Here is a 27716-nt window from a genome sequence, read left to right on the forward strand (position 1 = left end):
AATTTTACAACTACCACAAAAGACATCATGCAGATGCCACATTTATGCAAGAAGGGAAGACCTCACCGTAAACGCACAGCGGGCATCTTTGGCAATGTCCCAGTGCCAGGGAAAAATAGAAGAACGACGGCGACGCTTGTGTAGTGTTGAGCCTGGCCACCAGAAGTGCCCTTCTTCTTTTGAAGTTCCAAAAGCATCAGACACATCATAATCTGCAAGTTCCTGGAAGATCTGCAGAAGGAGATAACATTTGTCCATGAGCATGACTCAAAGGCTCTGCTTTTCAGAAGTGATCAACAAAATCCAACTCTGATATGTGAAAAATAACTGCAAGGTCTTCAAATTACATTATATATGGTATGGTCTTCCAGTGTATCTAAAATAATAAAGAGTTTTAAGAGAGATCATAGCAAATGTTTTTCCCCCCACACCACAGGTAGTTAATCTACACTGGCATAAAATGCAGTGATGATCATAATTTTGAAGCAATGAATATGGTTTTGCAAAGAATAATGGTGTGAAAAGATGTCTATCCATAATTTTGCTTGTAGCTTTCTGAGAGGCATTGGCTGCTTACATAAGAAAATATTTATTTGTCTTGGTCCATTCTATTAAAGCTATGGGCAACTTGAAGCCATTCTCTGCTCCCTAGGAGCTGCTTCTGACCCAGTCTAAGAACTGAAATAACAAGTTTCCTGCCATCTTCATGCTTATAAAAAGAGAAAGCTTCCAAATGTTCCTAAAATACCTAGGGGGGAAAAATCTCAACCCTGCCCAGATGAAATGATGTCCAAGCCTACTGTGGCCTTAGCTCCTCCAGAAAATTGAAGTGCGGCTCCAGGCTTTCCTATGTTTGCCCATCCCTACACTGGAGCAATGTTTACGTTCTTTCTAAAATGTCATCACTTCCTTCTTAAGACTCAGCTGCTTGATAGCACCAAAAACATTCCCCCCTCCCAAGTGGATGCTGCTCACCTGGTCAGTTGTCAGCTGGAAGCCAGGCTTGAAAAGGTAAATGCTTTTGTCCACTGTGGCCAAACAAACACAACTTCCCTTTGCGGCTCGCACTGTAACAGATATGGAGTCACCTGGCCTGGTCTCATTTGCTGAAAATGCCACCGAAACCTGGCATTGAACATTAAGAGGAGGAGGAAGAGAAGAAAGGGAAGAACCACCATCACCCATCCTTCCGAGGTAGGTAAAATGAGGACCCAGATTGTTGGGGGCAATTAAGCTGACTTTGTAATAATGCCGCTTGGGGTGTGTGTGAAAGCCCTAACAAGCAGGCATATACATAGAATGAAGGCTACTGCTAAGCTTGTAAGCCGCCCTGAGTCTTCGGAGAAGGGCGGGATATAAATGGAATTAAAATAAAAATCAATAAATAAAATAAACCCAGGTGCACGACTAGTCATTCTATACTGGATACCTGATTCTCAAAGAAAGGCTTGACGGCAAACTGCATATTATCTGCAACCCCTTCTCCATTCTCCCGCACATAATATGCAAGAAGACGGCCCAGGGGAGCCATGTTTGGAATGACTGAGAAGCAGATAGAAGTCGTGCAGGTATTCAGTTCTGGAGCAGAAGAGCTGGTTGAGTCTAAACAAGAAACAGTGGGGAAAAGACATTCATGTTAATAAAGCCGTGGGGTTAGCTGTTTGTTCATATCCACCCATAGGAGCCAGTGACTGGCCACTCAAGGTAGAAAGCTACTCCTTTCTGGCCCTGCCTCCAACACACAGCCGTGGCTGAGAAGTAAGTAATGTAAATGTTCTTACCAGAAGATGCAGCGGTGGCGGTTCTTTTGCTCCCCTCCCAAGTCTTGTTTCGAGGCAGCAGTCCTGAAAGAACAATGTTCCCCCGTGATACAACTTCGTAGTGGAGTGTGAAATTACACGGGCAAGTGGACTTCACAGCAATACATGCCTCCTCTCCCACCTGGAAAGAGAAAGGGGGCAGCTGCAGCCATATAAAAGTTGGCTAATATCTCTTTCCCTTCCTACCCAAGTGACTTTTCTGAAGGAAAAGCTAATCTGGCTGGCATGACTGGCTTCAAGGTTGATTCATCCTTTCATCCTTCCGAGGTCGGTAAAATGAGGACCCAGATTGTTGGGGGCAATATGCTGACTCTGTAAACTGCCTAGAGAGGGCTGTAAAGCGCTCATATAAGTCTACGTGATATTGCTATTGCTATGATTGGTGGTGTAGTTTGACATGTCTGGAGGACATGGATTTGAGGAAAGGGGCTTTGATTCAAAGGGTGCCATGGAACAAAGACTGAATTCCAGCATCACTGCTGAAGGAAATGCCTTCTGAAACAATAGACCACATTTCCCTTAAGTATTTTGGAACCTGGCATATCTTCCAAATCCACACCATACTCAGGGCAAAGCAAAACAGAGCACAGCTCAGGATGCAAAGATGCAGAGCAGTCTCATTGTTAAGAAAAGGCAGCCAAAGAATTCTGGCTATTGAGTGTTTCCCTGGAGCAAGATCAATTCCAAAAGCCAGCCAAAGTGGAACATCCAGCCAAAGCAGGCATGTTGGCTGCAGCCCAGCTTCCTCAACAGGGATATTAGTCATTCCAAGCGTACTAGGCTGAGAATAGCAGAGCAACCCATCAGATGCATCTTGAAAACTCTGAAAACAAGATGCAGACAGTTGCCTTGCATCTTACCAGAAAAGGCCTGTCTGGCATCTGAAGCTGGATGTGGCACTTGCTAGGTGAGTACCAGCTGCTGATCGACAGGTAGTTGGGTAGATACTGATCTCCAACAGGCTTCCCATCAAGGGCTGTGACTTTGGTCTTGAGACAGGTGGAAAGCAGAAAGTCATTGTCAAGTGCAACTTCTGAACTCCCAACACATCTTGCAGACTTTGACCAGGCCGATCTAATCTTTCCCCAGATTTGACTCTGCACTGTGGTTAACAGAACAGGATGCAACCTTGCCAGATCAGGGCTGTCTGGAGACTGACATCCAGTGAAAACAACAGGAAAGGTCTCTATAATTCCCTTCTCCTCACTGCACCCTGTATCAATGTCATTGTTTCTCCATTATTTTCTAATTAATGGACAGAATATGGTTTCAATAAATGGGAATCTATGGAGAGCGTTTCTTTTCACAGATTTTTTTCCCCTGTCTGCAATGAAAAGTATTAACCCACCTGATCGTTTTGAACATTTGTCTCCATTTTGAACCCACCCATGGAAAAGAGCTTATGTGGCCTGATATGGCTTCCGCTGACAGAACCTGGAACTCAGCTAGAAAACACACTTTCCCATCCTTTATCACATTCTCCATTTACCTGAAAATGCCATAAACTGAATCTGGGATGTCCTGAATGTCAAGCAGATACCCTCCTCTCACTGTACCTTGCCCCGTGTTCTGTGGGTTCCTTCCCATTCAGTTCAAAAATCCCCCAGAAATCACACACCAGCAAGGAAATTAAGAGATTTAAGGATTAGGAAATCCTCCAATTAATGTTCTTAAACAAAGTTGCCCCCATGTTCTCAACCCTTTGGCCCCACTGACAAAGTGTGCCTTTGATGAGATTAATGGCAATTCCAGCCCACTAATCCTATCAAGGGCTTTCACCCACCTCCAGCCAGACGTACTGAACAGCAGGGGGGATGGAGGGGATTTCAAATTCCACCACACCGCTTCTGGACACTAACTCGCTTGTGTAAATGTTGTCCTTTGGAGTGAGTTCTGCTTTTACCCGGACAGTCACTCTATCAGCTGGACTCCCATCAGGATAAGTGACTTCAACCTAAAGAATCAGAAGAAAAGTTAACATAATGTATGTAAAGGTTTTCCTCGGGGTAGAGATGGGAAGAATCCCTGTTGTCCTTCCCCCTCCACACAGCATCACCTACTAGCAGGAAAACAAGCCATCAAACACAGGGTGGGCTGCTGCTAAGAAGGCAGACTTGGGGAAATAACTGGCCTGTGCATGTGTAAGAGATGGCAAGCCACTGCAGTTCCTAGCACATTCAGGACAGGAATGTCCAATACCCACAGGGCATTCACAAAGCTAGGAGGAAAGGTGGCCAAAGATGTAATGAATGGTACTCCAGATTCTTCTTTAAGCCCTAGAAGTTAAGCAGTTTTAATCCCCTGGAACTGTTGTCCAGCTTGCTGCCTTAAGTTCTGTTGAGGAGGAGGACTGCAATCCTCAACGTCGCGCAACTCAAGAGGCATCAATTTTTATTTTATTTATTTTAATTGCATTTATATCCCGCCCTTCTCCGAAGACTCAGGGCGGCTTACAAGCTTAGCAGTGGCCTTCATTCTATGTATATGCCTGCTTATTAGGGCTTTCACACACACACCAAGTGGCATTATTACAAAGTCAGCTTAATTGCCCCCAACAATCTGGGTCCTCATTTTACCTACCTCGGAAGGATGGAAGGCTGAGTCAACCTTGAGCCTGGTGGGACTCGAACCTGCACTAATTGCAGGCAGCTGGTGTTACTTAAGGAGGCATTAGCCCACTGCTCCACCAATGCCCATCCCACCTTGCCTGCAAGGACAATGCATAACATCTCCAAAAATGAAAGGTGTCATTCTAGATTATTTTGAAAACTCAAGGGATTCGGTCAGGAGGAAGGAATCAGGTTGGCACACTTGTGCACAGTGAAAAGTGAGAAGGCTGCCAGGCAAATCCTATAGAGTTGATAACTTGCTTTTCCCCCAATGGCAATATCAACCTCATGGAAGCCCCTAACACAAAAAGAAGAGGAGGAAGAACAGGCTGTGCAGATGAGGCGTCCAGTCTCACAGGCAGACACAGAAACACTGGCCACGGAAAAGCCTGGTTGGGAGTTAAAGGTCCTGTGACAACCAACTGGGGCCCAGCAAATCTCTAGACTCTGAGGCTCCTCTTCTACATGAGCTACAAAATCTTCATAGAAGATCTTCTGCTGCAGGGATACCCAACCCTCAGGCTGTGGCCCACTACTGGGCTGGGGCCCATTCAAAACCGGGCCATGGAAGCGGCGGGCAAAGGCATGTGTGCGTGCAGTTCCACTTGTGCATGCAGCAGGTGGGTAGGCGAGTGCTTGCACACAGCTGTTTTTGCAAGCAGCAGGCGTGTATGCTTGCTTCTTGTACAAATGAAGCTGTGCATGCATGCGCACTTGCCTCCCACTCACACGGAACCATCTCCTCTCTCTCCCCTCCGCCTCCCCCCCCCATACCAATCTGCAAAGCTGGAAAGGTTGGAGACCACTGTTCTACCGGCATCGGATGGAAAAACACTAAATTCACGCTGGAACACTTGGCTCCATTTCAGCCTACTTCTTTAGTGGTCTGGCGACAAATAGAAGCTCCACTGTGAGGATGCATCCTCAGCAAATAGATACTAGGGCACCTCTAGGATATTTTAACTAGGAAGGTTCCCTTGAGAAATCCACAAAGCTGAGAAGAGTGGAAGGAAAGAGTGAAAGAGGGTGAGCAGCAGCAAGGTAGTTGTTGACTGCAGTGGCAATGAATGCACCACTGGGAGACCTGAAGGGACAATTTGGGCACAAATCATGTCTCTGTGGCCAGTAAAAGTCAATACCAACTTGATGGAACATAGTCAATCGTAATCAGGAAAGGGGAATGAGCCTGGAGAGAGCTACAATTTGTCATCTTACAGAACATTCCATACCTTTAACCAAGTGATGGTTATGTCCCCAAACCAGTACCCCTTCTGTCCTCTTAATGAAAAGTCTACTCTATGATGCTACAAACTTCCCATTGCAATTTCCTACTCACCTTCCCTTTAAATGGCAAACCAGATTTGAACTGCTTCCGAGTATCTCTGGAATATTTTATGTCAACAAGCTGCTTCTGGACAGGGGTTGAGTCATCAAAGGTGACCTGCCTGCTCCCATCGGTGCTAGTTACTGTGGCCCAAATGTTCACAGTGCCTCTGAAATGCTCAGGGATGTCTGCAGGCATCATGTCTTTTACACATATGTCAAAATCTGCAGAACCATCAATCTGCCAGAAATATCATGAAAAAAGGTCACAATTAAAGAGGCTATATACGCTTGTGGTAATGACAGGGGACATATAACTACTATGACTAGAAGGGAGATCATTTGTCCCAGATGCCAACAACTCAAATCAGGAAAACCAAGATCTTCAGTCCTCCTATTTTCTTTGGAGGATAGTGAAAATGCTGCCAGGAGACAAGAACAAATCTACTTAGGATCTGACATTTGACTCACTTGTTCAAGTCCTTATCTTTGGATAACTTATACTAAAACCCAACTTTATGCTAATGCCAGCAAAACAATAATTTATTTCCCTTTAAATAAGCAAGTTGATGGATAAACTACCAATTGAGATATGAATAATAGATGCTAGGAGGGGCATCTCTGGAGGGTGGGGAGCGTCCAGAAAGTCAAGAAGCACCTGTGACCCCATAATTGAAACCCTACCCCATTTTAAAATGGAGCATTTGCCATCTTGAATTTTTGACCCCTCCTCATGGACATCCCAGAATTCCCGGTAGTGAAGAGAACCAGAAGTAGAGTAATATTGCACAGACCAGCAGTTTAGCTATTAGAAACACATTTCTGAACTGAACATGCACTGCTCTGTGCTCTTAACGTATTTTCTGACTATAGACTTTATATCAGACTTTAGAATTATGAAGCTCCAAATGTTGGAATTTAAAGATTCCATTTCTATGCCAGAAGAGCATGATCCCTGGTCCCAGAACCACATGTGACTTTGTAGCCCTTTTTTGCACTTCTCTGGAATCCTCTCTAAAATTTACACTGCAAATGCCAAAACCCTGAAGTGACTGTTTATATTCTAAAGTAGGCTCAACACAGTTTAAATATACCTAAAAACCCATTCTAAAAAGAAAAGAGGGGGGGGGGAAACAGTGAATCCAAGTTTAATCCATGGATGTGGCTTGGCTTCACCCATGTCATATGACCATGTGATCCACTGGAGTTCTAATCCTCTTTAAAACTCTTAAATATTATTCTGCAGTCACCAAAATGTACCCCCCTTGTCACTTAATTCCCCCTTACTCACTTCAGTGGTTTTAAGGACAGGATGCCCTGATTCATGTCTGTAGTACCCCACTCCATTTACTGTCATGTTGACAGTCAGCTTCCCTGTCACTGGCTTCCCAAAAGTGTACCTGGAACAGAAGCTCAACAATTATTATTTTTAGCTGTTGCTCTTTCATTTCCAAGCTTAATTACATGCATGCAAAGCTTTCTAACACCCTGTCAGATAGTTTGAGTCACTGAGACTCTTCTAACTTGCTATGTTCCTCCAGAAGGTCTCCAGATCTGTTGCCAAGACACTTTTTCATTACAGATGGCCAGAAAAAGCTGAAAACCTTTGGATTCAGAGCAAAGCTCACAAACCTTCCTTGGAGAAATTGAAGGGAGCCACAAGTGGGAGTCGTGTACTCAATTTGCCTAGCAGTTGAGTTTTGACAGTAACAAGCTAAGCAGCACTGTTAGAAAACTACAGGAATCAAAGATGAAAGGAAGCCCATCCAATACTGAGAAGGACACCAAGAAAAAAAAATCCCAAGGGTTATGTTGTTTTTCCTATTTCCACAGCCTATCGCTTGTGTCCAAAAGTGAAACAAGAATGTGTCAGAAAAGGGCTGCTCTTACTTATTTCTGCCATTGCCTACATCTGTTGTTTGCTTCAGCACAACCCACGTGGTCCCCAACAGATTACCTCTGAGGGAAGATGGCCCTTGAAAGTTCTCTATCCCAAGTTCAGAGACACAATTATTACCCATGATTGCCCATTCCACAAATCTTTTTTCAAACTAAACAGTTCAGAAGAATCACAGGGATGACAAGAGAAACTGCAGGAAGCCACTCAACTGAGCAGAAGGAGCCAGGGACGACCGCTCTTACCTGGCGTGGACAGTTCCCTTTTCACAAACTCCAAGGTCCTGAATGTAGCGTGGTGGATCAATACGCAGCTCAAACCTGGGTAAAACTAAAAGGAAGAGAAAAAAGGGGTGAGAGCAATATGGGAATCTGATTCTGGATTAGAAACAGCACGAGTGAGGCTATCAGGAAATCTTGAATCTAGACGTAAGAAAGCAGTTATAAATAAATAAATAATAAATAAACCTTTATTGTCAAAGTACAACATGTGTACATTGAGATTAGCTGAGCCTCCCCCCCGTGCTCTCTCCCCCCAACACACAGTGACAACAAACCCTCCATCCCACCACACCATGTGAACCCACTACACCACACACCAGCCTCCCGAGTCAATTCTGCATAAGATTATGTCCCATTTAAAAGCCTAACAGCCCACGGATAAAAGCTATTTTTCAGCCTGTTGGTACGGCTGGCTATATTCCTATATCTCCTACCGGATGGTAGGAGAGTAAAGAGGTACTGACCAGGGTGTGAGTCATCCCTGAGAATCTTCCTCACTCTTCCAAGGCAACGAGCCCTGGCGATGTCATCCAGTGGTGTCAGGGAACAGCCCACAATGTCTTGTGCTGTGCTCACTACCCTCTGTAATACTTTCCTATCCACGGCTGTCAGACCAGCATACCAAACCGCAATACCATACGAGAGGACGCTCTCTATAGTAGACCGGTAAAAGAGGGTCATTAGCTGTTGTTCTACCCTGTTCTTCCGCAAGACCCTAAGAAAGGGAAGCCTCTGTTGGGCCTTTCTAGCCACCTGACTTGTGTTAACTTTCTAGGTCAGATCTTCACAGAGGTAGACTCCCAGAAATTTAAAGGAGGAAACTCTCTACACAGTTCTCTCTGATGTGAAGTGGGGCAGGTTCCTCCTTTTGACTGAGAAATGGGAAACATGGACTGAAAAAAGGGTGGAGAGATCTAGAATAGATCTATAATATAAAGAGATCTATAATAGACATGGAATTGCTGGAAATTTCACCCCAAAAGGGAAAAACTGGCCAATGTCTGTACAGCAAACATAATATATCCCTAGCAATCAACTATCTATTTGGGTAATCCAGTTTGCTAGCTGAAAAATATCTAAAAAGATTCATTTAAAAAAAATTCCACAAAATGTAATGGTTCACTAAAGGAATCACACGTTGTCCACTATACACAAAATCCAGCTCTTCTATTTCTTTTTGAACTGTTTTGCTTTTAAAATAATGTTTCACAACTAAAAGAAATAATTGAGCTGTAACATTACAATAATTCAGCTAAAGGTTAACTTTTTTCAACTGTTTATAACTTCTGGCTGGGTCACTTATTTTTCGCAGCAACTAATTACAATGCCTTCCTCTCCCCCTCCAAAATGGATCAGGTCTCTTTTTTTTCAGTTGGCGTAACTATTTGATTTCTTATTTTGGTGGGGGAAGAAAGACTAAAAACGTCATATGGTTAGGAGGCGTATTGCTGCCAAATTCCCATGGAATAATTTCAAATGGTGTCCTGGTTTACTTTTTAAAGTTATGTTAAATACAACTATTTGGGTTTGTTTGTTTTTTTCCTCTCAAAAAGTTGCAAATGATGCTTAGCCTAATGCAGGTATTCTTCCATTTTTGACTTCGGCAACTTTAAGGTGTATGGATTTCAACTCCCATGCTGGCTGGAAAATTCTAGGTGCCAAGTTTGAAAACACTGGTAGACCAGGGATCTTCAAACTTTTTCAGATTTCAAGACTGAATTAAATTTAAACATTCAATTAAAAATTTAATTAAAGAAAATGTTCCCAGAACACTAGATCAAGAGGCAAAGCTCTAATGATAGAAAATTGGCTGTGTTTAAGTGAACGTTTTCCCCCCAACCACCCTCCTCCCCCACATCAAGTTCTTGTGGAATCCACCAAACATACTCTGAAAAGGTCTTGGACTAAACATCTGGTCATTCATGAAAAATGAGCCTTCATTTAGTAATAAACAGTGTGGAAGGAGAGTCGCATTAATCTACATTAGCCAACAATCAGAAGGAATCTAGTAGCCACTCTATGCAACAGAGAAAGCAAGGTGTAGTTCATGAAAGCTTCTGCATTTTAATAAAATGTATTACCTTGAAAGATGTTTCCATTTCCCTTCGGATTTTAACTTTAGTAAGGAGATGAAGCGTTCCAGATAGTACAGATAGTCCTCGACTTACAACAATTCATTTAGTTACTATTCAAAGTTACAATGGCACTGAAAAATGTGACGAATGACCATTTTTCACAGTTATGACCTTTGCAGCATCCCCATGATCATGAGATCAAAATTCAGATGCTTGGTAATGAGTTCGTATTTATGACCACTGCTGTGTCCCAAGGTCATGAGATGCCTTTTGAAACCTTCTGACAAGTGAAGTTAATGGGGAAGCCAGATTCACTTAAAATATTAACTTATCAACTGCAGTGATAAGTATTAACTTATCAACTGCAGTGAATCACTTAACAACTGTGGCAAGAAAGGTTGTAAAATGGGGCAAAACTCAACATATATCACCTAGCAATAGAAATTTTGGGCTCAATTGTGGTTGTAAGTCGATTACCTGTATTTCCAGCTTGCTGAAATAAATACTATACTCCTATTAAGTTTGCACTGCTCATGTTTCTCAGGCAGGGCTAGGACACTTCATGGGATTTATTTCCTTCCTTCCTTCCTTCCTTCCTTCCTTCCTTCCTTCCTTCCTTCCTTCCTTCCTCCCTCCCTCCCTCCCTCCCTCCCTCCCTTCCCATTTATTTGATATTTCAATTCAGCAGAGCTACTTCAAAAGACATGCACGGTGTAAAAACAAAAATGCACGGTCAAAACTAAACAGTCCAGGTCATACACAATAGTAACAGTCCAAGGAGTATTCCAAATACAAAGTCTTCTTACCGGTCCAGAGGTCAATACACAGTTGTTCAAGTTTATCACAGTAGTAAACCAACAGTACAGCAAAACAGCAATAGTAGAGAGAGCAGAGAATTCAGAGAGAGAAGCTACGTTCCTAGCTCCCTCTTATGGCCATGACAACACTTACACACCCATTGGCCAATTAACGTCTCAAAGTCACAATATCATGGTTAATATATTTTCAACCCAACTATGTAGGCTATCATCATATGCCTAACAGATTGAAATTCTAAAATCTTATACAGTAGAAAATAATAACAAAAGTTACTATAAAAAATAAGGCCACTGAGACAGAAAACTCAAGCACACATTAAGGTTCTAAATCCCATAAGTCCTCCATTAGGCCTTTCTTAAAAGCAAGTTTTAAATGGTTCTCCTAAAAAGCCTGCATGCTGGGAAACTAAATTAGTTTCAGAAATTGATTTTTTGAATGAAATAAGGAAATGCTATGGAAAAAATACAGAGGAAACTGAATATTATATTCTCCATTTGGAAATGATAAAACAATAATAGAATGGAATTTAATAACTAGATATAGAGACAAGTTTACACAACTAACAATACAAAGCAGTCAGATATCATTCATTATTTATCTAAAAAATAAATGGATTTAAAAATCTGGTAAAACTTCCTGAGGTTATTTTTAGCACTTTTCCAAAGACTTTTGATTTCCAAAACAAATCTTTCTACCATGGAAGTTTATTAAAGTCTAGAGGACATTAATAATTAATCACAGATCAGGATGGTGACATTAAACCTAGCAAGACAGAGATGTGATCTGTCCATTAACATCTAGGCTGTCCAGATTTAGAGTAGTCATTTGACTTTTTGACAAAGATTTGGAGTAACCATTTTACTTTTTAAATGTTTTGATAGCTTTAATTATTCCTCATTTGTCCATCATACTAAGTCTGAATATGAATGAATAGAAATATAAATATTACTGACAATCACGATTAAGTGCAATAATAATACCTTGAGCACCACCAACACAACAACATTTTTTAGAAACTATTTATAGAGGGGCATCTATAGAGGGGGCTTCAATTGCATGGCCCCAGTTGCCATCTTGATTGTTTTGACCTTACTCCACTGAAACTCTTAATCTCTGCACTCATTCAAACATGATTACAACATCTCCAAAACAGTGTGTTTTCAAAACAAGTTCTAGCAGCTCTACTATTCACTTACCATATTTTTGAACTTCAAACGATTTGTTGTATGTGTATTCTTGCATTTCTACAAATATAAACCATTCTCCGAACACTGGTTGATCAGACAAAGGGAAACTCATGTTGAGGATGCCTGCCAGAGAAAAGGTCAGAGAACATAAGCTAAATTGGTCGCCCAATTTCCTTACAGATCTCAACCAGAAAATAGAAGAGCCAAATGATTCGTCCTTATTTCTTTAATCAATTTGCATCTCACCCTTTCTCTTTGAAGCTTTGGGCAGTGGGATGCTCAGCTGTGACAGTCTAAAACTCACCACAACAAATTGGCTTGAGGTTTTTCCATTCTACCATCCGAGAACCTCGAGGATCCTAGGAAAAGAGATATATTTCTTATATTGGTCTTAGTTAACAATATCTACATATTTTTCTTATTACATTTGAAAATGCAAAAACAACCCACCAAAACCTGAAGGGGATATGTATAAATTCACACATCACCTCAGCAAGATGGATGGCATAGGAGTCTAATAATAAATTATATATATCACAATTTTAGCTTAGTGAGTTAAATGGACCTAGCCACTATCATTTATAAGTCACGGCACAGCATATATGAGCACAGACAACAGTCGCTTTTTCAACGACCCATAATTAAGAAAACTTTGGTGCACAGAGTTAACGTGTAAACCAGGTTTCCATTTACTCTAATATTTTATTATATATAAATTTATCATATGTGCGCAAGTGTCTTTCTTTCGCTGAATGAGTTATATGGCCTATTCCAGTGAGGGCAAAGGGCAAATCAATGACACGTCTCAAAAGTGAAACGCCGCAATGTTTTGGGTTACATGGCACCATTCACCAGCAGAATAACATAATAACAGGGTTGCAAGGGACCTTGGAGGTCTTCTAGTCCAACCCGCTGCTCAAGCAGAAGATCCTCTATAAGACATGTCAAACTCACGATGTCACGTGACATATCAGAGCTTTTTCCCCATTGCTGGCAATGGGGTGGGTGTGGTTTCATCATGATGCGTCTGGCCCACAGGCCAGCAGTTTAACACCCCTGCCCTATATCATTTCAGACAAATGGCTGTCCGGTATCTTCTTAAAAACCTCCAGTGATGGAGCACTCACAACTTCTGAAGGCACCCAACAACAACTATTTTATTTATTTATTAAATTTGTTTGCCACTCATCTTGCCACAAAGTGATTCTGGGCGGCTCACAATATTAAAACTGTTCCTGAAGGCATGCCCATTCTCATGTGATTTTTCAGAGGCTGCGTAAGAATAGGGTGTGCTCTTGTGCAGCCTCTGGACCCTCTGAAAAATCACTTGAGAACGGGGCATGCTTTGACTCAATTTTCAGAGGCCACAGAGGCAATGGAAGAGCCTTCTCCAAAGCTGCTTCAAAAACAAAGGCCTCATGTGATCTGGAGCAGCCTCTTGTAGGCCACAGGAGCCAGTCAACAGAAGAACACCATCTGAAGATAAATGGCACACTTTGGGGGATGATGTGAGGTGGCCTTTTTGAGTGGCAGTGACGGGGCGAGGGCTGAAGTCAACAACCAGGCCTCTATTTACTTCAGGCCGAGTCTCAATGCTGCCAAGTGCGACTGTTGTTGTTGTTAGCTGCGAAGTCATGTCCCACCCATCGCAACCCTATGGACAACGTTCCTCCAGGCCTTCCTATCCTCTACCATCTTCTGGAATGCCACTGTTAGGATGGCCTAAATGGGGTGGTGGGGGTAGTGGAGATAGAAAATTGTTACTCTTTTGTTCAGGGGGGGACACGCTAGCAGAATAAAGTCAGGCATTTTCCAACTATCTGACACAATGAGCCCAAAGGTTTCACCATCACTGGCCTATGCCAAGCAATTCCTTGAAAATGACAGTAAAGGTAATAACTTTTTAGAGGGAAAACTTAATTCCTCAAGCAAAACCTTTATAGAATTTTGAATGTTGCATGGGGGGAGGGGGAGGAGAAATCAAGGCATCCACTATGGGTCAAAAAAGTCAACATGGCACCTTGCCATTAAAACCTCATCCTTTTTTATGGGCATTGCACATAGGTAAAGGTAAAGGTAAAGGTTCCCCCGCACATGTGTGCTAGTCGTTTCCAATTCTAGGGGCCGGTGCTCATCTCCGTTTCAAAGTCGAAGAGCCAGTGCTTGTCCGAGGACGTCTCCGTGGTCATGTGGCTGGCATGACTAGATGCCAAAGGCGCACAGAAGGCTGTTACCTTCCCACCGTAGTGGTCCCTATTTTTCTACTTGCATTTTTATGTGCTTTCGAACTGCTAGGTTGGCAGAAGCTGGGACGAGTAACAGGTGCTCACTCTGTTACGCGGCACTCGGGATTCGACCCGCCAAACTGCCGACCTTCTGATCAACAAGCTCAGCGTCCTAAGGGGGGGCTCCTTCCATCTTGATTTTATCAATTCCTCTATAGACACCCCCAAAGAAAATACTCTAATGGTTTGGGCGTTTAGGTCCTGACAGATACTCACCAGAACATAAGCTTCAATCTGAAAGAAAACAAAGAAAGAATTAAATAACTTTATTCCACTAGGCATTGTGGCACTAAACACAAGCTTATTTAATTAGTTTAAAAAAACCCAACTATTCAACAGCCAAAGCTCTTTGGGCAGTTCCTACTAAAACAGTTCCAAAAATATAATTTAAATAAAAGTATACAGCAAAATAAAAACACCACATGAACTAGGTAGCTGCTAATCAGTAACTCAAAATCTAAAGTAATATGCATTAAAATACAATTAAAAGTAGGATAAAAAAGCTGGGAAAATAAAGATGTCTTCACTTGGCATGAAAATCTATTTGTTTGTTTAATTTTCTGAAATTAAATTAAATTAAATTAAATGAAGTTAATGTGGGCACCAGTCAAACCTTTCTGATGAGATAATTCCATAAGTGGGGTGTCCACAGCAAAAAAAACCTCTCTCCTTGGAATGCTTTCCTTTCATTTTCCAAAATTAGAAAAAAAATATTTGTTATGGGAAAGCACCAACATAGCTTTCCTAAACAAATTGCTTTATTTTGTTTTATCTGGCATAACAACAACTTTATTTTATCTGGCATAACAACAACTGGAGCCAGCAACTCCATTGCTAAGTGACTCTGTCCTTGAGCGAGATATCACCTGACTCTGATGTACTTACATCACTTCAGCTGCAGTTGTTAGGCAAATCACTGCAGGTTGTTAAGCAAATTGCATGCCTTCAATTTGAGATTTTACTGCTGACTGCTTATTGAAAGCCAGTTGTGAAGCATGCAAATGGTGATCACATTTGCAACCACTGCAACCACTGCAAATACCCATGGTTGCAAAGCACCCAAATATTGGTGCTTGATGCATGATGGTGGGGATAATAATAATAATAATAATAATAATAATAATAATAATAATAATAATAATAATAATAATAATAATAATAATAATTTGGAAGGGACCTTGGAGGTCATCTAGTCCAACCCCCTGCTCAGGCAGGAAACCTTATACCATTTCAGGCAAGTGTCTGTCCAGTCTCTTCTTAAAAACCTCCAGTGTTGGAGCATTCACCACCTCTGGAGGCAGGTTGTTCCACTAGTTAATTGTTCTAACTGTCAGGAAGTTTCTCCTTAGTTCTAGGTTGCTTCTCTCCTTGACTAGTTTCCATCCGTTGCTTCTTCTCCTGCTTTCAGGTGCTTTGGAGAATAGCTTGACTCCCTCTTCTTTGGGGTAGCCCCTGAGATATTGGAACACTGCTATCATGCCACCCCTCGTCTTTCTCTTCATTAAACTAGACATACCCAATTCCAGCAACAGTTCCCTATATGTTTTAGCCTCCAGCCCCCTAATCATCTTTGTTGCTCTTCTCTGTACTCTTTCTAGAGTCTCGACATCTTTTTTACATCATGGTGACCAAAGCTGGATGCAGTATTCCAGGTGCTATAGTTTTAAATGCAAGGATGGTTCACAAAGTTACTTTTTCAGTGCCACTGTAACTTCGAATGGTCACTAAACAGGGTAATTGTTAAGTGAGGTCTACCTGTATTCTTCTCTACTCCAAGAGCAGTCTCTCAAGTCTTAAGTAAAGACTAATTTTCTCCACTGGCTGTTAGCCAAGATTCTTTTCAAATGGAATAAATTTAGTCCAGTGTTTCTCAACTTCATAAGATGTGCAGACTTCAACTCCCAGAATTCTCCAGCCAGATGAACTGATCTAGCCTATTTGCATGAAATATGGCTTCTTAAGTCTCAAGCTTAGGGAAATCTTTACCTTCTCGTTGATTGGCCGCAAATCTGGATTCACGCTAAACAGGTTGATCAGCACTAAAAAAAAGAAAAGAAAACCATAATCAGGGAGAATCAAAATGGTTCCAGAATAAAACTTCAGGGTCTTGTTGACTCAGTCAACACCCCCATGTAATGCTGTTACCTTTCTGCTTCGGTCTGTACACTGGTTTATCTGTCTGAATGAAGACGGAAGCACCTTTGCTATCAATAGTCACAGTAGTATAGTTGTGGAAGATGTAGCCCTCCTCGGCCAAATGATGGTTGCCCCACACTTTTACCTGAGCCTGGCCCCGAAGTCCTGAGGGAACCTAGGAGACAAATCCAGGACAGAACTTGGATTTATGACTTTTAGTTACAAGTCTTGGGCAGAACTAATTCTAGCATAGAATCTAAAATGTTACACTGAATATTTCCCTGTCCTTTTTAACAACTTAGATCAGTGTTTGTCAACCTTGGCAACTTTAAATAGACTTCAACTCCCAGAATTCCCCAGACAGCATGATTAGCTGGGGAATTTGGGGAGTTGAAGTCCACCCATCTTACATTTGCTAAAGTTTAGAGAAACATTAGTTCAGATGAATAGGAATACAAACTGAAGAAGATCTGGCAAATCGTTTTCACAGTCAATCCAGACCTCTTGCTTCTTGATTTCTCCACCACTATTGCTTTTCCAAACTTTCATTCCACCATATTGAATCACTTCAATATGAGCCAGCAGTGTGCTGCAGCTGCCAAAAAAGCCAACACAGTGCTAGGCTGCATTAACAGAGGGATAGAATCAAGATCAAGTGAAGTACTAATACCACTTTACAATGCTTTGGTAAGGCCACACTTGGAATACTGCATCCAGTTTTGGTCACCACGATGTAAAAAAGATGTCGAGACTCTAGAAAGGGTACAGAGAAGAGCAACAAAGATGATTGGGGGACTGGAGGCTAAAACATATAGGGAACTGCTGGAATTGGGTATGTGTATTTTAATGAAGAGAAGGGTGAGGGGTGACATGATAGCAGTGTTCCAATCTCTCAGGGGCTACCACAAAGAAGAGGGAGTCAAGCTATTCTCCAAAGCACCTGAAAGCAGGACAAGAAGCAACGGATGGAAACTGGTCAAGGAGAGAAGCAACCTAGAACTAAGGAGAAACTTCCTGACAGTTAGAACAACTAACCAGCGGAACAACCTGCCTCCAGAGGTGGTGAATGCTCCAACACTGGAAGTTTTTAAGAAGAGACCGGACAGCCATTTGCCTGAAATGGTATAAGGTTTCCTGCCTGAGCAGGGGGTTGGACTAGATGACCTCCAAGGTCCCTTCCAACTTTATTATTATTATTATTATTATTATTATTATTATTATTATTATTATTATTATTATTATTATTATTATATTCTTTCCATGTTCTTCCTATTTTATTACAGGCAACATATTTCATTTTCTTGCCTTTCCCTTCATTTTTCAAAGAGGGTTTCAAAGAAGACTCCTGTCCTTAAAGGAAAGAGGGAAGAAGGTGCTAATCACTACATAGAGAGAAGGAAAAAGACCACAGACAGAGAAATGCTGAATTTGGCTTTCTATCTACGGATACAACTCTATGGCATCATTTTAAATCAGGAATCGAGAACTCCATTTCCTCAAGAAAGATCTGTTGGTGGTTCAGGGCTGGGCGAAAAACCTAAAGCAAACAGAAACTAGAATTCAAAGTGGATAGAACCACACATCCTCTTTTTTCTAATATCTTCCTTCTCAGCAAAAGGGAACGGTAGTTCTTGCCATATGTCTAACATGATTGCTTGGATAGGGTGTTTTAAATTAACCTAAAGGTTACCTGTACTTATAGAGCTATTGGTTAACTCATTCCTAGTTTGTTACTGGTTCTCAAAAGATGTCATAAATAAAATGCTTGGCTTGTAAAGCTTCAGAGAAACTTTCTCCAACCTGTCACTCTTCCATAATTTTGACTGGAATCCCTACAAACCTAGGAATAAGAAACATGGAAGGTATACTCCAAAATACCTGAAGACCAATGGCTCAGGGAAGGTGCAGAATTGAATTAACTGAATTATAAAAGAGTAAGGAGCTTTTCACACCAATATCATGCATGAGTAAACAGCATTCTTGGAAGGAATGTATACTTTATTTGGATGGATAGAAATTTGTTCTTGTAAAAAATTTTCATTATAAAGCAGAAAGAAAGCAAGAAAAAAATTGAATACACATCCATTATATTGTAGATGCTGTTTCTTTACAAATGCTCGCCTAGATATTTCTATAGATTTCAGCACAATTCTACGGGTGTAATCTGACAGGAAGTTAAGATCTGTCAACAATTATAGAAGTTCAGATTCCCTACCAAATTAGATAGCCAGCATAACCTACTCTGCAAGATTCTAGTGAGATTCTAATTCCAACAATCAAAGCAAATGCAGTATATAAACATGGCCTAATGCTAACATATTCAGAGTGTGGTGTTCAGTTCAAATTTGGCTTCTGAAGGACCCAGAAGTGGACTGTCTGTTTAAGCAAAACAGAGCAGCTTAGTCCACATATCAGAAGCAGATCAACAGTCATTTTCAACGTGTTCCAGCAACCGCAAACTCTGCTGCAACTTCAAACAGCAGCAGTATTTCACTGCAGAGGCTAGGGTGAGACTGGACCAGAGCAGAGATGGTCAACGATAGGTCCACCATCTGACCTCTTGGCAATGGCTGAAGGAGTTGGTATGTGCTGCTTTGAAAGAACTAGCATTCAGAGATGCTGCCAAGGAATGTGTGGTCTTAGTCGCAGCCACTGAAGAAATGATGCAGTTGCCGTTGCCAAGGTTCCAGACCAAGTTCAGAGTAAACCCCATTCCTTGAGCAGCAAAAGTTAATGGAACTGGCACACATTTCACTTGTGCAAGCAGTATTAGAAGAGTACTAAGATGAAGCACAAAAGCCTGGAAGGGCACAATGGAGAAATGTTGGAACAATCCAGCCACATTCCAAAAGGTGTCCTGTGAAACTGATGGTTTAAATGACAAGGGAAGATTTCTTTATGGGTACAATCCTGGCATACAATTTTGTCTGCTGTACCCTTAAAAGCAAAAAGGCTTCTATTAAGTTGTAAGTACTTGAAAGTTCCAAATAAATCATAAGGACTCACCTTAAGCTTGATTATTCCTTTACCTGCAAGATAAAGGAAAAGGGGTTAAGTACCATTATTATTTTTTTCCTACTGGAATCCCACAAAGCTAAACATTTTGACTATTTTCCTATTTTAGTACAAACGGACAGCAAACCTAGCACGGATATTCAGAAAAAAAGTATAAATGTGTTTGTTCTGGCTATAATTGCCAGTTCAGCTACAAGATGCCAGAAAGTCAACAAGCCTTGGCAAAAAACCCAAGATCCATGGTTACCCTTGGCATGAGCATCACTTCTCAACTGTGAATCCCAGAAGGACAGGGTGAGGGCTCAGCCACATGTACCAAGCACCCCATCCTGGAGAGAGGGATCATGGTGATATTCGTGAGCTAAGTTCCCAATAGCATGAATGTCAAACCCAAGTGGCCTGTGCTGCAGCTTCAGACTTGCCCATAAATGCTACATTTGAAATGGACACACGAGCATCTCTTGTGGGACAAAACAAGAGTCAAAAGCAGCTGTTTGCGGCAAAGATGAGAACAGAAAACAGCTGCTATCAACAAAGCCTTTTGGAAGAATGAGCTACAATTAAAAGCTTCTTCAGTTCTCATGCAGTTGTGAAAACCTCTGCTGGCATATGACACTTAGATAATAGAATTACTTATAAAGTACATGATTCACTGGAATGGTACATTTCAAGGGTATTTTTAAATAATTGACATACAAGCAGCCAAAGCAAGATGCTCCGTGGCTTTCCGGTTTTAATTGCAGGAATGTTGGCCTGCAAAAATGTAGTAGATTTGTTTGTAATCTCCACTTTTTGAATTACTGTATAAGTCGCAATTTTTAAAAAAAATTTAATGGCATCTTCTTTCCCAGAACTGGAAGACTGATTTCAGGACAACAAGCATCCTTACAGAAAATAAATTATAGCAAATTATTTTTAAAAAGTAATTAAGATACTGTACAGTATCTGGGAGTAGCGTTTAACATTTTAGGCTATAATCCCATGCCAGTTTTTCTGAAAGTAAGTCCCATTAAGAACAATAGGACTTATTTCTGAATAAAATAAACACAAGATTTTTTTTTTTTGCTTACTTTTTTTTTGCAAATTAATTTACCCATTTCCTGCAATGCTCAGTTTAGGCTTTTGTTGCAGAACTATACCCTTAACAATCATAATTACATGATTAAAGTCACACTGCTTTATGAAAATGACATTGCTATTATTTGACTGTCTGAATATTGCTACCTACTTCTAAATTTGTATTAAGGACATTAGAAGAAATATAGAACTGACAAAATAGTACAAGTGGCTCCAAAAACATCTAAAACCCTAGTCCTTTACAATCAGGAAAATTGACATTTAAACCTAGATCATACATATTTGTATGGCTAAATAAAATGTTGAGCTGGTGTTATTAGTGTTTTGTAACTATGTGCTGTTGATATTATGGTGATGGACTTGCAGCAAAAGCAAAAGTATTCAGACAAGGATGAATTGGGGTTATGAGCACAATAAATTGGGTATCTAGATATCCAATAAAGCAGTGTTTCTCAACCTTGGCCCCTTAAAGATGTATGGACTTCAACTCCCAGAATTCTACAACCAGAAAAGTTGGCTGGAGAATTCTGGAAGTTGAAGTCCACCCATCTTCAAGGGGCCAAGGTTGAGAAAAACTGCAATAATGTATCCCACAAAACTGTGGTTCTATGTCCTTAGCAAATTCAACGATTTTTCCTTGATGAATCCAAACAGCTTTCCGCTACTAATGTTCAATTATGTACCATATACAGGTAGTGCTTGACTTATGACCACAATTGAACCCAAAATTTCTGTTGTTAAGTGAGACATATGTTGAGTTTTGCTCCTTTTTATGACCTTTCTTGTCACAGTTGTTAAGTGAATCAGTGCAGTTGATAAGTTTATAACCCAGTTGTTAAGTGAATCTGGCTTCCCTATTAAACTTTGCTTGTCAGAAGGTCGCAAAAGGTGAGCACGTGACCTTGGGACACAGCAATGGTCATAAATATGAACCAGTTGCCAAGCATCTGAATTTTGATCACATGATCATAATTGTGAAAAATGGGTCACAAATCACATTTTTCAGTGTCATTGTAACTTTGAACAGTCACTACAAGAATTGTTGCAAGTTGAGGACTATCTACACAAATAGCAGCCTACCTAGAATTGCTCCATGGGCATGAGCCACCATCTCTCCTTTGACTACGAGTTGGATCTGGACCGTTGTCTCCCTGACTGGATTAAAGATAGTCACACTAATAGATTCTTCCACACCTGATCGGAAAACGGAAGGCACTGCAATCAAGTAGCCCCTGGGAAAAGGAAAAAAAAATCAAAAGTTATCACTATGAAAAGAGCATCATTCACAACATGTATTTCATAAAACAGTTCCTCCCATCTGTAGGGATACGCAGAAGAACAGAGGGATGAGGGGACAAAAGGAAACATTTCACAGCAAGGAAAAGTTGTGGTTATCTTGGAAGCCACTGTACAGACTTCAGGATTATCCCACACACGTGATCTGGAAAAAGAAAAATTGGCAAAAATGAAGCAGAGGTTGCAATAACCATGCATTTTCCCAAGGATTTATACAGTAACACAGATGGGAAGCAGCGTTAAACATTTTCATTTGCTACAGCGAGGAAAGGCAAGAAATGATGAAAAACTGATCAATGATCCCCAAAACCGACATCTGATTTTCTTAATTTCTCTCTGCCTCTCTCTCAAACATACACATAAATACACACAGAGCCCAGGATGTACAAAAGGTGTGTAAAAGAACCTTCTAAAGACCATTAGGTGATAGACAGGGACTCTGAAACATATTTCATGAAGGAGGCTGGAATTTGAGAAGTACATGATTGCATTAAAGGATGAAGGAAACCTGAAGCTCAAGAAGTATTGCATCCCCCTTGATCTTATTTTTTCCCCTCTGAGTAAAAAATAATTTTGCTTTTATGGGGAGAAATCTTAAAGGTCTCCTGTTGCTATTTAAATTGTCCTGTTGGATCTCCTGGGTATGGTCATACTTATCAAGCATTTGTCTATTGTTTCATTCTTCTGGCATAAGGCCAGAAGCATTCTCTATCTTTTCTACATGGCTAAGGTGATATCTATTAACAGTGCTTTTTTTGTAAAAGAAAAAGGTGCCGGAACTCACACATGTCATACAACCCGCCTTGCCTACCCTACAAGGTTCCATCCAAAAAAAGGTGCCGGAACTCCATTCTGAACGTTCTATGAGAAAAAAAGCCCTCTCTATTAACTACTCATAGTGCTCTTTAGAGCTTCACAAAAGTCTGAACAATATTCTCAGGTTCTTGCAGAATTATTTATGCCCCCCTGGTGACACCATGATATCCCTCAACTTCCCTCACTCACTCTACCACATCTATCTCTCCAAAGGCTCTTCGTGGAAGACAGCTCTTCACCTCACACGCTTTAAAACATATTTTAGCTAGTTGTTTCGTTTTGGCCCAGCCCTTGGGTCTCTCTCTAACTGGAGATTAATAGGCACCCCAGGGGTTGAGGGTCATGCTATTTTATAGCTCCCAACCCTGTCTTTTTTCAAATTCCAAGTCTTGTGTTTCTTCCTCAGCAGGATGCATTGCCATGGAGATCCCATTACAACTCTGCAAAAGTTCAGATCTCCTGGGTGTGCATCATGCAGATTGTGTTGGGCATGCTAAGAAACAGGGAGGGTATGATATGGCATGTTTTCCTCAAATTACCAGGCTAAAAATACATACATTTTATTTTATTTTCTAACTGTAAATCTTTGGTTCATGTTTTCTGTATCAGGAGGGAGGGTGGGATGGAGAGCAAAATAAAAAAAAATACATCTGCTTCTATGAGGCAAACATCTGTGAATGGCCACATCCACTGTGGGTGATGATCCCATATGCAGAACACATGTAGTTTAAAATTCTTCTTCCAATATGCTGTCATTGTTTTGCAAATGCCATTGTTCTGCTCCTAAAAGTCACTGCACTTAAAAATTGTCATCACTGTTAATCTTTCCATAAGTCGAGCATTTCTGACATTTTTTGGTAGGGCTTAGAAAGAGTCACATCAAGAATGCACATTGCACAGAAATGTAGTCACAAATGCTAGGACAACATCTGACATGCTAACTATTTTGACAGATCTTAAAAGGAAATGTATTGCCTTTGGAATCTGTACATGCTGAAGCATTTAGCCACCGAGAAGGAATTGCCAAGGTATCTTCAGAACCTAACTATGCATCGTACCAGCTTGATGTGCCTTACTACGTCATAAAACAAAGCAAAGTTTATTAACCTTGGGAACTGACTTGAGAATTAGGCAATATTCACCAGTGCCCCAGCTTGTGAAAAAAAGATCTGTTGCCTGGAACAAGAAAATGTACAAAGAAAGTATCAGAATCTAAAGCTTACATACTCAACTTAAAAGGAACTTTGAAAATTGTCATGTGTTCCTCACAAAGGAAGTGTCAAAGGCTGGTTAATATTTAACCTGGAGGAGTTACAACCAAGTAGCCTGGTGTGACAAACTTGGGTATAGGGAAGTGTGTGTGTGTGGGGGGGGGAAATAGCATGCAATGACTTCTACATAATTTATCACAGGCAATGATTTCTGCATAATTTATCTCAGGAAAACAAAAAGACTTGCTAGCCACCAAAGAAGTATTGCATTTCACAAGTTACACTTTCTGCATCTTCTCCCAGAAGTGTCTCTCCTTCTAGCTAGCCAATGAAAGTTCATCTGAACTGACTCTCAGTTTAGCTATATATCCAGGCTTCTGTTAGCAAAGCAGCCAGACCGTTTTGAAACAAGGCAGCCTGGAGAATCCAACACAATTGGTGACCGGCTACACAAGAAGCGCTTTTCAAATTTTATACAGTTCACTCCAGAAGAGTGATGTGATAACACCCCCCCCCCCGTCTCCGGCTCCCCTTGCTTGCTTTTCGATGCTACCCATCAGATGGCAAGGGAAGAATTAGGCCAGATTAACGTTTCTAAATTCAGTCACTGAATTAGACACCCCCCCCCCCCAAAAAATCGGATTGTTTGGTTCGAAACAGCAGGAGGAAGAAACATCAAACCCATCCCAATTCTAACCTAGGAACGTATTTTACATTTGTTAAACTGATAAACTGTATTGTTAAGGACAGGAAAAACGCGGTTTTGAATAAAAGCAAACAGCATGCAACTTTCTACGGACCACATCTCATCTCTCAGAGGACTGGGGCTGGGGTGGGTGGGAGGGCGGTTCAAATATTTGCGTAAAATCTGCTCGCTAAAAACGCGTTTGTGTGCGCGTGTGAACGCGCGCGCATTGCACAAATATAACCTTCCTCTTGGGATGATGCCCTGTCCTTTTTGCAGCCTGGCGATTTCCAGAAAGGAAGGCGGTCGAGGAGCTCTCTGCGTATGCTCACGACCACCCTCAGCAAGCAGAGTCCTGCTCAGAAAGACTCTTCCTCGCGCGGGAGGCTCGCGTTGCAAGGAAAGACAGGCGGAGAAGGCGCTGCTCGGTGCGCTTTGTTCAAGGGAATGGCATCCCGAGAGCTGCGCGTAGCTACTCACTGCCTGGACGGGTTCGGGGCGCCGATCTCGCCGAAGCTGCACAAGGGCAGGAGCAGAAGCATCCAGCAGAGGCGGCCGCCGGGCATGGCGCGCTGGGTCCGGGCGCCCTTTGTTCCCTCGGGGCGGCCGGAGCAAGAGATGGAGCGGAAAGGATGCCGAGCGCGGCAAGCAGCAAGCCGCCCCGTCCGAGCAGCAGCCGGGCTTCTTCCCCGCAGGAGCAGCAGAGCGAGCTCCCAGCGACTAGCTCAGCCTCTCTCTCTCTCTCTCTCTGGCGGCCCGGCCCCGCAACTCCGCCGGTGCCTTGCTTGTTCTGCAGCCCCGCCTCGATCCGGGGGCCCTGCCTAAGACCTCCGCCGCCCCGCCCCCGGCACCTCCTCCGCCCGCCCCGCGCCCCTCGGCTCTTCTGGGCTCGGGAGGGGAGCGGGCAGAGAGGAAGCGGGCGAGGATGGCATTTGCTGGGAGCTGCGCGGGTTGGCTGATGCTTTGCTGTTGTTGTTAGTTGCGAAGTCGTGTCCGACCCATCGCGACCCCATGGACAACGTTCCTCCAGGCCTTCCTGTCCTCTACCATCTTCTGGAGTCCATCTAAGCTCACGCTTACTGCTTCAGTGACTCCATCCAGCCACCTCATTCTCTGTCGTCCCCTCCTTCTATTGCCCTCAACCTTTCCCAGCATTAGGCTCTTCTCCAGTGAGTCCTTCCTTCTCATTAGGTGGCCAAAGGATTTGAGTTTTAGCTTCAGGATCTGGCCTTCTAAAGAGCAGTCAGGGTTGATCTCCTCTAGGAGATCTGATGCTTAGGGGCAGGAATAACCGACTAGCAGACTCGCAAGGGACAAGGGACGACTAGCAGACTCGCAAGGGACAAGGGACGTGGGAGGTCTTCTAGCCCGACCTCCTGCTCAAGCAAGAAGCCCTGTACGTTTCAGACCAATGGTTGTATAGGCAAGCCACCTCCAAAGAGGCAGGATCTTGCTCGATCCTGGCTTGACGTGCAACCCCAGTGAATCTCCGGTGGTCTCCTCTCCATATGTTATTTATTTATTTATTTATTTATTTATTTATTTATTTATATACCGCCCTTTCCCCGAAGGACTCAGGGCGGTTTACAGGGCATTTAAAAGAAAGTCAATACAAACGTTAAAACAAATTAAAAAAAGATTAAATAGAACCCTGAGAAAATTAAAACCCAGTTAAAATTAAAATTAAAAATATTCTCAGCCTGGGCCGGAGAGCTCGAAGAGCCAGGTCTTCAGGTCCCGGCGGAATGAACGGAGGTCGGGGGCAGTCCTAAGCTCCGCAGGCAGCTGGTTCCACAGGGCAGGCGCACCCACTGAGAAGGCCCTCCCCCTGGGTGTTACCCGCCGGCAATCTTTAACCGGCGGCACCCTGAGGAGACCCTCCCTGTGGGAGCGCACTAGACGAAGGGAACTTGATGCTGGCAGCAGGTGTTCCCTCAGATATCCCGGACCCTCGCCATTTTTATGCCAATAAAATCCTGATTTGTGAAGAAATTTCTTTTTGTGTGGCTACAGGGTTTGCACAAATTCTTGGCAGCCAAGTCGTCCAGACTTCCAGTCCTGGCTCAGCTGATCCTGGGTTGTTTGTAGGGTATGATCAAAAAAGTCAAGATGGTCACCACGTGAATGTGATTTTTTTTAAAAAAAATGGGGGAGCTTTTAAGGAAATGGTTATTTCCATCTGCTTCATCTCTCACGCTGGGGATCAGTTACCAGGAATGAGAGGACTGACAGTAATTACAATGGGAGGACTCTAATCTGGTGGAGCCTCCCGCTTCAACCACCCCTCCCAATCTGGGGATCGCAATGGGAATTGTGGTGGAATCTCCTTGGACAGTTCATTAGAAGGCAAAATCACAGAACTGCGTCTCACTCACTTTGGCCATGTCATGTGGAGGAATTCATTGGAGAAAGAAATTATGTTTGAAAGAGTTCATGGTAAAAGGAAACTAGGCTGTCAAAGGAAATGGTGGCTGGACACTATCAAAGCTGACCCCAGCCAGATCACAGGAAAGCCTCAAAAAAGTAGTGCAAGATCAGAAGTAGTGCAGAGACTTGGCCCTGCACAACCAGCTCTGACAAGACCCTCCTAAACCCATATAGCGAAAGCATTGAATTCTCCTCCCTCCCTCTTGATCAGGTCACATTGCCCAATCAAGTGGAAAAATATTGTTATGAGAAAGCATCTCTAAGTCTGTCCAGACACCTGCTGTAATGTCCTTGAGTCTCATGGTCTGGCTTCTTAATCGTTGAAGTCTGCATTCCATACCTCTCTCCTCTCCCTTCCCCTGAGTTCATTGGCAAGCTGAGAAGCAACATTTGTCACACCAGCAAAATGGTGCTTCGAACTTGACACATGGTTTGGCGTGAGGGATAGGGGTGCGCACGCACACAACTTTATTTATGTGAGGGGCTGCATGTACACAGGTGCTCACCCACCACTCGTGCAGCCTGGTTCCAAATCTGCCGTGGTCCAGCAGAGGGCCACGGCCCGGGGGTTGGGGAACCCCCGGACTAGAGGAGAGGGAGAAGTAAAGAGCCATGGCAACATAGAGTTTCTCCATGGGAGGAAACATCATAGTCCACACTAATGAAGCTTTATCAACTAGTTCCCAAGAGAATACAGCCAGCCCGACAAGATTCTTGTAATAAAGGTGATCAACACCTAATAGGAATATTCTTGCTG

General features: G+C 42.4%; 1 protein-coding gene across 1 annotated transcript in view; it reads right to left on the minus strand.

Moving 5' to 3' along the window:
* The window catches only part of CPAMD8 (C3 and PZP like alpha-2-macroglobulin domain containing 8), a 65873-nt gene extending 40760 nt beyond the window's left edge, over positions 1 to 25113 (minus strand). The window contains exons 1-17 of the mRNA XM_083366073.1: positions 25013 to 25113; positions 21605 to 21756; positions 19439 to 19461; positions 16442 to 16607; positions 16283 to 16335; positions 14513 to 14530; positions 12316 to 12370; positions 12021 to 12134; positions 7895 to 7979; positions 7044 to 7152; positions 5766 to 5993; positions 3604 to 3774; positions 2681 to 2809; positions 1782 to 1941; positions 1430 to 1602; positions 976 to 1125; positions 67 to 231 (exon numbers count right to left, since the gene is read on the minus strand). Of these exons, the coding sequence (XP_083222199.1) occupies positions 67 to 231; positions 976 to 1125; positions 1430 to 1602; positions 1782 to 1941; positions 2681 to 2809; positions 3604 to 3774; positions 5766 to 5993; positions 7044 to 7152; positions 7895 to 7979; positions 12021 to 12134; positions 12316 to 12370; positions 14513 to 14530; positions 16283 to 16335; positions 16442 to 16607; positions 19439 to 19461; positions 21605 to 21756; positions 25013 to 25098 (2037 nt within the window). The 5' untranslated portion in view covers positions 25099 to 25113. The remainder of the gene's footprint in view (positions 1 to 66; positions 232 to 975; positions 1126 to 1429; positions 1603 to 1781; positions 1942 to 2680; positions 2810 to 3603; positions 3775 to 5765; positions 5994 to 7043; positions 7153 to 7894; positions 7980 to 12020; positions 12135 to 12315; positions 12371 to 14512; positions 14531 to 16282; positions 16336 to 16441; positions 16608 to 19438; positions 19462 to 21604; positions 21757 to 25012) is intronic.
* Between the last annotated feature and the right edge of the window lie 2603 nt (positions 25114 to 27716).

This window comes from Vipera ursinii (genome assembly GCF_947247035.1).
Source record: "Vipera ursinii genome assembly, chromosome: 1".
NCBI classification, from domain to species: Eukaryota; Metazoa; Chordata; class Lepidosauria; order Squamata; family Viperidae; genus Vipera; species Vipera ursinii.